Source organism: Condylura cristata, unplaced genomic scaffold, assembly GCF_000260355.1.
Source record: "Condylura cristata isolate star-nosed mole 26May11 unplaced genomic scaffold, ConCri1.0 scaffold00002, whole genome shotgun sequence".
Taxonomy (NCBI): Eukaryota; Metazoa; Chordata; class Mammalia; order Eulipotyphla; family Talpidae; genus Condylura; species Condylura cristata.
Window position 1 is genome coordinate 79,189,342 of NW_004567103.1, and position 9,763 is coordinate 79,199,104.

Below are 9,763 nucleotides of genomic sequence, written 5' to 3' on the forward strand. Positions count from 1 at the left end.
AATGTCTCTGGTCTATGGTTGTTCATTATTTTTGTTATTTTCTCGCCTGGTCCATTATACTCCTGCTATGAGTGAAACCATCCGGTATTTTTCTTTCAGGAAGAGAAACATTTTTAATGGGCCTCAGGTGAGTTTCCAGAATCTTTCAGTTATCTATCAGCCTCCACTGAGCATTTATTGTGCATTAGGCAACAGGGATATGGAGAACAAAGATGAATCTTGACCTTTCCAGAGGTTTACTGGTTCAGGGTATGATCTTTAAATCCTATGACCTTATGTGAAGAAAATGAAGTCTAAAAGGAAGTAGTATAAAAAATTTCCCTGCACCTTCACACCTACTGATGCCATCCTGGGTTTTTCCACAGGTGAGCAGAAAGGTTCCCAGGTGAGCAACTTATCCTATACTCTTCCCCAACTTTGCATGCCATTGCTAAAGATGGTCAAAAATTGTTTTGGGCTAAGTGGGACCAGTGGTGAGATTAAGATATACATAGCTTGTTAGAAATCACACTGGTCCTAGCTTGGGCCTGATTTTCTGACAAAGAAGTCAGGGTCTGCTTCTGCTGATTGCCATCCTTCCCATGACCTGACCCAGGCAAGGTCCCTGGGGTGTGGTGTTTTCACTTCGTCCCTAGCCAGCTTAAATGCTTCCTTTATTTCACCTTAACTGGGAACTATTATTAAAAGCTATCCACTCATGGCCCTCCCTGGTGGCGCAGGGGGTTAAAGCCCAGCACTAAGAAGCTAATGCCACTTCCACAAGAGTTTGATCCCCACCTGCCCCGGAGGTGACCACATGGCATAGCAGACCTCTCCTGACCTGCCCGCTGCTCTCCTTAGCAGTGTACTTCATCGATCTGCCTGTTTTGCTCCCCACTCTGTCTCTGGTGAAGCCTCTCACCGCCCCTGAGCCTCTGGCCTGTGCCCCAATGCACAAATAAATACATCTTAAAAAAATTAAAAAATAAAGCTATCCACTTTATTATTATTAATAAATTAATATTAATTATTAACAGGAAAAAAATTCATTATCAACTATGTCAACCACTTTCTTTGAGTAGATACTGACATTTCAAATGGCAACACAAACCAACTAGCAACTTGCATCCACCTGAAATTAAAATTAAATTACTCTGTAATTTGTCTTTTTATATGTCAACTCACTTAGATCCTAAGAGCTCCTCAGAGCAGCACGAATGTGTTTTTCATATTTTACACCTGACCCCTACACCTGACAGTCACTACTTGGGTCACAGAGAAAAGAAAGAAATTCCATTTACAGGGTCAATTCTGTCAGTTGTCTAGTAGAAAAGAAACCACATGGATCACTTAAAGTACCTCCAAGTTTACAAGCAATTTTCTTTGTAAATGTTTGAGCTTTCATAATACTAATTGGAAAAATAAAACCAGTGAAGAGAAATATGAAGCATCTACCTCAAGAAAGCAGATGATATGCTGACTCTTTATAGTCCATTCCAACCAATTCAGTTAGAAGAACTCCTACAAACACTTTATAGAGGTGCTAGGCTGCATGTATATGTTACATCCTCTGTTTAACAACAGCAATTCCTTCTTTTGAGTTTCCCTCCCTTTTAACATTCTAGAGGAACTATCAATCCGGAGGTTGTCAGCTCCAGGCCAGAACAATTGGCTCACGGAAGAATTTGATCTGAGTCAGGCCAAACACAGGGGGAGAGTCCTTCCTCTGCATTTCACACAGATGCAGGGAAGGCGTTGTGAGACTTAGAGTCTGTGATGGGCCTCAAAGGCAAAACAGAGGGATAAAAGTGACTCAGGGACAAAGAGATCTGATAAGGCTGTTTGAGTTCCCTGGACCTGTGCATTCAAGTACATTCCCCAACCTACCCTGTTATAAGAGCTGATAAAAGTTCCCTTCCACCATTATGGGCAGAGCTTCTAGCACTTGCAAATAAAAGATTCCCTTAAAACACAGCATCCAGGTTAGTGAATAATAGAACTTACCAGGCAGTTTTCTTTGCTTCCTAAATTATAAAGTGGAGTAAAAATTGTCCTGGTAAAGGGAACAAGACCTACTGTAATCAAATGTGGCTGTCTGCATTCTCTAGAAAAGTCTTTCATCTGTGTCTTTCACATATGTATCCTTGACTATACTCTGGCCCTTACCTTCCTGCGCTCACACCCAAGCTCTATTATCTAATGAAATTCCTGAGGTGTTCTTGAAATTAATTTTAAGATCAAGTATAGGTTTCTGATTAATTGCTAGAAAACAGTTTTCAGAATCAAAAGGTCAGAAGTAATGGTGCTAGGATTTCTTAATTGCTGGAAAGGAAAATTTACAAAACCTATTAAGGAAAAAAAAATCCCCTTTGACAAAGAATTCCTTCCCTGATGACTCAAAATTTATCACTATGGAAATAAGATCAAGATGTTGACAGTTCTCTGGCAAGGATGTTACAACCTAAAAAGATGGATGAGAACATTTTAATGTGTTGACTTCCGGTGATATGAAAAATCACTTTTACGCTCCTAACAGAAACTTGCATAGTTTTCAACAGCGTAGGCATGTTTGCGCGTGAGTGCCTCAGCTATGCCATTTTCATGTTTACTTATTTCTGGTCCCAACATGTGACTTCTCTTCTCTTGGACTCAGACAGCTGGCAGCTGGTGGGAGAAAGGTCCTGTCACTGCACAGTCTGGAAGGCAGACCCGGGGATGGCAAAGGAGACTGTCCTACTGCCCAGGAAGGGAAGTGCTACCTCACCACGGGGTTAGGTTTCAGAATCAGACAGTCCTGTAATCCTGTAGTGGCACTGGACAAGTTACTGAATCCTCTGGTCCTCAGTATCTTCATCTGCAAAATGGGTATGTTCTCACATGTTTAACAAGAGCCAACATTGTCAGGCACTTGGTGAGGCTCTAAGGGTTACAGAGGAGAGTAAACCATGCCACAATATATAAATAGAGACTGAACTGAAGATTACAAAGAGTAATAATGGAGGAAGGCAGATGGTGATGAACAAAGTGGCAGCACACTGCTTTGAGAATTAGTGATATAAAGGGGAAATGCTTTTGATTCTCCAAAACAGGCTTGTGCCCCCAGATCTACAAAATATTTTAAGACCCATGTCAAGGAGATATTGACTGAGGAATGACTTAGTCGGAAAATGAATATTAAAGTGTCAAAATAGTACATGGTTGGTTACCAGGCAGCCTTAGGGAGAGTCCATTTCTGTCCTTCTAGGGACCCTGTACCTTCCCTGGTCCAGGCCTCCTTTCCTTTCTTCCGGCCTAAGTTAGTGAAGCAGAATAGACAAGAAGTAGCTTTTGTCAGTCTTTTTAAGCTGACTTTACTGCAAACCACAGTAACAGACTCCTCTGCTCTGTAAAAAGATGAAGAGTGCATATTAAGAGATCAACACCAAAAATCAGAGGTGCCTCACCTAGCACATTGTGGGGAGGGTATCACCCTTGGAAATGCAGGGAGATGGTGCTCCTTGGCTGACTGACATTCATGAATTATTTACCTGAAACCTTCTTCCCAATCCTCTTCCCTGCTGCTTTACAGGAACCATATTAAATTGAGTTGCATATCTCAGAGATTTACACATGGATTATTTATCATGTTACACTGTTAAAAAAGAAATCTGTGAACTTTACAAATGAAAAAAAAGTCTGTCATGCTTTTTACTTTTCACTGTATATTCCAATACCTATTGATCTTCACAACTGGCACCAAGCAGACTATTTTATTCATTCCTTGGTCATAAAATTATTTTCAACTTCCAAAACGTTTCTTATTCCTTTTTCTCCCCTAAGCAAAAACCTGTCCTCATCACAGCCTAATTGGGTTTCTTTCAAGTACCACTGATGGCTTCCCTCCTGGGCATTCCTCAATCCTATATTTGCTTTAAAGGGTTTGATTACTAACACCCTAAAGACAGCACATGGACTTCAGACGAACTGCCTGCACTTGATTTTGGCCCAGTTTATGGTAACAGGGTTAAAGAGAGAAGCACATTACGGTGGACCAACCCTGCAAGGCCCCCAATTTCCACCTGCTAGTGGTCAGGTGGCTGTGAAATCTCTCCCCTAGAATGGGGGTAAAACCCGTGTCTTCCTTCTAACCAAGAGAAAGCAGCAAAAAAGATGGATGTGTGTGACCCAGGTATGCAATTATGTTGCAAGAAATTGAGTCTCTGTCTTGTGAGGAGAGGTTCTCCCCCGTGGCTCTGATGACACAAGCAGCAATTTGAGGAGACCCACATCAAGCGGACAGCAAGCAGCAAGTGCTGAACTCGGCCCGCAGCATGAAGGAACTGAACACCACTGACAACCACATGAGCTTAGAAGTGGATCCTTCCCCACTAGAATCCCAAATGGGACTGCAATATCTTCACTGCAACTTTGTAGAGTCAAACAAAGGACCATGCTGTGCTTGGCCATCCTGCTGAGGCACAGAAACTGTGAGATAATAAAACTGCATTGTTTTAAGCAACTACATTTGTGGCAATATTGTTATGTAGCAATAGTTAAATAAATACAAAAGCAGGTAGAGAAAGAGGAATTCAGCACCTAGTATCTCAGCATTAACCAGACATTCTCAGTAATACCATTATTTTGCTGGAAGCTGGCCTGCTCCCATATTGCAGTTGGTGTTAAACATAAACGATTTCAAAGATCTCACATACAAGAAAATCATAGGATCAAGGCAGACACATGGTTGCTCTAATCACGTCTGAACATGCACAAACACCTGAACGGTGTTCAAATCCCACGTTACCAGACATTCCCTATACTGGCTAATGTGAACACAATTTTAACCGTGACTCATTCCCCTATTACAGAAAGGACTTATTTAGATGCCCATATACTGAATTGACCATCCTTAAAGAATCCAACAGAGACCAAAGCTTCACTTTCTTGAACCTTCCTCCAAATCACCTAATACACTCCAGCACTGTAACTTTTTTTTTTTTCTGCTAGCTCCTTACTGAGATGCCCCCAGGTACCCCACTAGTGTGTGATCCCCCCTACAAGTAACAACTCTCCAACTTAGTTTTTGGCTGGAGGATATTGATAAAATAGTAGCAAGTAAATAAAGCAAAGAACAAAAAAAAAATCAAACATAACTTTATCATGGAACTCACATAAAATAGAAGTATAAACCCCAAAAGCAAGGAGCTGGTATACCACTTAAATGTGATATAAAACACAAAAATACAGCCTCGCCAAATGAGTATAAAGAAATTATGTGATACATGATATTGGGGACAGGAGTAGGAACATTACGGCAGATCCATAACTTAGATTAAATAAAAGTGAATTCTACATAGGTTAAGTAATCAGTAATAAGAGCTATGCTGAAATGTCATGGATTATTTATCAGATGTGTGAAAAATGATGACTATCATCTGGAAACAATAACAAAGAAAAAGATTGGACAATTTAGGGATAATTACTTGCATATAATGAAAAGTAACCCAAAACTAAAATAAACTACATTACAGTGACAAAATACTTATATCTAGAAGAGACTTTTTTTCAAATTTATAAGAAAAATATATTCAAAAGATAAGGAAAGGCTATAACTGACAGGTCATATATAAGAAAACAGAAAGAGCAAAAACAAGGGACCTCATGGTCCAAAGTGGTGCCACTTTATAGTTACTAAAGTTGCCAGGGAGACACGGAACAGTCAGAGCTGCAAATGTTAGGGCAACATTGGGAAGCCCACTGTCAATGAGTGTGTTTTTTGTTATTACAACTTGTCTAAGTCACATCTTTACGATCAATGCTTACAGAAGCTTTCAATAAAAACTATTCTGATTTGTGATAATGTCATCTACAGTGGCAAACAAACACAAAAGTCTTAAATTTGGAGAATGTTTAATGAATTGTGCTGTTCTAACACACATGGATTATCTAGCATTAAAATAACTGTGGAGGCTAGAAACATGGAGAATGTTGGGGTGTGATGTGATCAGGAAAAGCCCTGCAAACTCTAAAATATAAATGAAGGCTACCATTGCTCAAGAGCCACGATGTGCTAGGCACTGCTTGATTTCTTTTCCATTTAAACTTCACAATACGTGGCCAGGAAAGCAACATCATTCCCATGCAGTAGATAAAGTCTCCAGGGCAAAGGGCCAGAGTCACATTAAGGTGGGGGGGGGGGCAGAAGAGACAGATACACATCTATATAACACTCTATAATGCTGTGCTGCATCCTACATGATTCTACCTCTTATACACAGGTGCTGATTGCAACTAGGTACAGGTTTGGGTATTCAGAGAGAAACATTGGGAGATGATAATACAAATGTGAAATAATCATAATATGGCAGTAGGATTAAAGGCAACTTAATTTAAAAAATCATCACCATTAATAATATATGGTCTATTTAATGCTCATAACACAATCAGTGAATGCTTGACCTTCAATTCTCCCTGAGAAGCTTCATTACATATGTCCTTGAAAAAATATCTGTCCAATAGTACTTCTCTTAATAATTTGACGCTTTTGGGCAGAACACACTATAAACAGGAAAAAGTCCAAGATGAAGAATACAAGAAGGCAGCTGCTGAAGATGGGCACAGAGTTGTGTGTGGTGAGAAGGGAGAGCCCGGGGATGAGACCCAGCAGAAACAGGACACACTACAGTGCTGACTGACTGGGGATGATGGGTAAGCTTCAGGCTGCTAGACAAGGAGAGGGCTGTGAAGGAGCGGGTGTTACCAGCCACAGGGGCTCTACTCACTTGCTCTCCCTCTTATCTGACTGCACTGGGCAAGTATGAAAATAAAAATCAGAGTCTTTGTAGAAATAGCAGCGAGTCTGCCTTCTTCCAAAAACCAAACAGCAATGCCATGTGGCAACCCAGGGCAGGTATAGACTCTTACTCTTGCCACCTAGATGCATGTGCTGACAGCAAACAGACACATTTTGTTTTTAGGGAAGTGAATTAACACTGCACCAACATGACATCTTCAAGTCTTAGGTTTATTTGTACTTTTAGGATAATATGAATCCTTATCTGGTTCAATCTCACTTTCACCACTGTCACCTTTTCGAGGAGGTACGTGGAACATAGGCTACTTGGCGCCTATGAAAGTGGTTTGCAAACCCAACTTAAGAAGCATCGACTGGGGGGGGGGGGTGAGGGCAACAAGAGAATGCCACTCAGACCCTCTAAGCCACTTTCTCACTGGCACGCAGAGAAAGCCAATTTCTTGGTGGGAGACAACCACCTACTGTGTTCATAAGCAGATTCTGATTCCCATGGTACATGACATCCCTTCCGCAATTACACTATGTAGATTCAGAGTTGTACTCAGAATATTGACGGAGGGCTGGAGCAGGCTAACATGGCTGAGGCTTCTACGGTGAGGAAAGCAGAACCAAGCTGCAGGAGTTATCAGCGCTTTAGGAGGGCAGACTGAATATGGCAGGTAGTATGCAAACCAATGCCCTGTAAATCTAATTTCACCCATACTACATCTCAGCCAGGCCAGAGTCAGTAATGTGCAAAATGATCAATCACTGTTGCCCTGAAATAGTCAAGGTTCTGCTGCCTATTCTTAGTGTAGAAAAAAAAAATCTAATGCTGAAGTATGACTTTCTGGCTTTTGTTCATTCTATACTCTTTAAATAAAGCAGAACAAAAAATCTTGCCCTGGGCTTGGCTGAGTTGTGGGGTTTATCTCCTAAGTGGCAATGCTTCATTCCTCAGCCCAAACACCAAACTGAGCCCAAGTCATAAGAAGCCCGACAGAGAAGAAAAATGCCTGTACTGCACCTCAGGCATCAATTTATCAGATGCAGTAATTGTTCTGAGAGACAGGTTTTCTCTTTATATTTATAGATAATAAGAACTGCAGAACAAAATTAATTTAGTTAATGGGCAAATGTTGATGGCTGTACATGGCAAAGCTTGGCATATATGTCTTTAACAAACATGGCTGATGGACTCCATCACTGCTAGAGGAGGGTGTAGAAAGAAAGAAAACAAACCCTTGGGGCATTACCTGCAGCAAAGACTCCAGCTCGGCCCCCACGTACCTTCTCCGCGTACTCAGACACAATCTGCTTGATCTCGGCAGAGCAGAGTCCCACAATCTGGCCCACGGAGCTGGCGGTGAGACGGCTCTGCAATCACAGGGAGAGGGTGTGCTCAAACCTGGACACCCCGCAGGATAGCCAAAGGGTCATAGTCCAGGGCACAAATAACCGGGCCTTTGTCCAAGTATTCATCAAAGAGTTAGAACCTTCTCAGAGCCAGGATACCATGGAAAAATCCTTCATGCTTTCTATTCTATTCCAAGGTTTCTCTTCCTGATGATCAGTAACCAGAGCTGGCAGGGAACTCTTGGGGGACCTACTCAGGGAAAAGAGTGCAAATGAAAGAGGAAGAGGAGTCTCAGAGCTCCTAAAATAGCTCTTTACTGTCAAAGGCCTTTTCTGTCCTAAAAAGGAATGATCCCTTCACAGCACTTGATTAGACCATTCCGACTGCCCTTGAACTCTGGGAAGAGCACCTATAAACCTGGTATTGTTTTCTTCCTAAAGAGTGGGGAGGAAACACAACCAGGGCTCCTCCAATGGGATGTGACTTGTGGTTACAGAGAGGCAAGATTGAACTGTGCCTCTTCCAGAGACTGTGGGACCATCCCAGCAGGGACATCCTGCTCCAGAGGCCCCTCAAGTCTGCCCCCACCTGCCCCCAGAGGTTTCTGTGGATGGCAGTACCCTGCTTCTATAAAAAGCTTCCACAATATAGATCCCTAGGAATGGGGAACACTGAGTGCTGAGAAGACTGGGCTCTCAGAAGGTGGTCCTTCTGGGAGGAAGCCCCACAGAGCTGAGCAGGCAAAACCACATTTCCAATGCCACCCTGCCTTCCCCACAATCACTCCATCTCACCTCCTCACTTGCCATGGCAGTCATCGTGGTCATCAGTGACTGAATACGCTGCTGAAAGATGAACAGGGAGAAGGAGCAATAAGTGGCCTGTGACCACAAAAGACTTACACAGTATCTCTAAGTCCTTGTGGTCAACTCCAAGGCCTGTTTTACTTTGTTCTTGTGTTATAGTGAGCCTTGTGAGAAGTGACGGAAGGGTGCGACAGGCCAGCTAACAGCAGCTATGAGAGGCAGCTTGCCACTGTGGAAAGCTGGAGATGGAAGTGAAATTTCTCTTTGAACAATTTAAAAAGAACCCCCAGGGGACTGACAGGGGTCACACACCTCTTCAGCAGCTTGAAGCTCATCCTCTTCGTGGACATCAGGTTTTTCTGTAGCCGTGAGCCCTGTGGGAAGTGCCATTTTCTTATCCTCTACCTAGAAGGAAAGATGCAAACAGAGCTGAGCACTGGAGCTGGAGACTCAGTAGGAAAAGGTCAACATTGCAAAGAGGTGTGGGTCCATGAAAGAAAACACGGATCTGGAAAGCTGTACTAGTCCCCAAGAAAGAGTGGAAAATCCAGAGACATGAGCTTCTACCCCAATACAGCTTTAGGCCTTGACCAATGCCCATCTTCATTCCTGAACTGTTCATTGATTAAATTCCTACCAAGTTAAACCCACCTGCCAGTTTTTCTGACACCTAGATTGGGTCTGCCCCTACTTTAATGCCTTTAAAAGTAGATGACGGGCCCTCCCTGGTGGCGCAGCAGGTAAAAGCACAGCACTGAGAATCTAAAGCCGCTTCCACATGAGTTCAATTCCCGCCTGCCCCGGAGGTGACCACATGGCGTGGCAGACCTCTCCTGACCTGCCCGCTGC

General features: G+C 42.6%; 1 protein-coding gene across 2 annotated transcripts in view; it reads right to left on the bottom strand.

Annotated features, from left to right (window-relative positions):
- CCDC93 (coiled-coil domain containing 93) overlaps positions 1-9,763 on the bottom strand; it is an 85,484-nt gene that overhangs the window by 38,880 nt on the left and 36,841 nt on the right. The window contains exons 9-11 of one of the 2 annotated variants that reach the window (XM_012728032.1): positions 9,227-9,319; positions 8,903-8,950; positions 8,042-8,128 (exon numbers count right to left, since the gene is read on the bottom strand). In XM_012728032.1, coding sequence (XP_012583486.1) covers positions 8,042-8,128; positions 8,903-8,950; positions 9,227-9,319 — 228 coding nt within the window. Of the gene's footprint in view, positions 1-8,041; positions 8,129-8,902; positions 8,954-9,226; positions 9,320-9,763 lie in introns of both variants that reach the window. The other variant, XM_004674710.2, reaches the window with a different exon arrangement.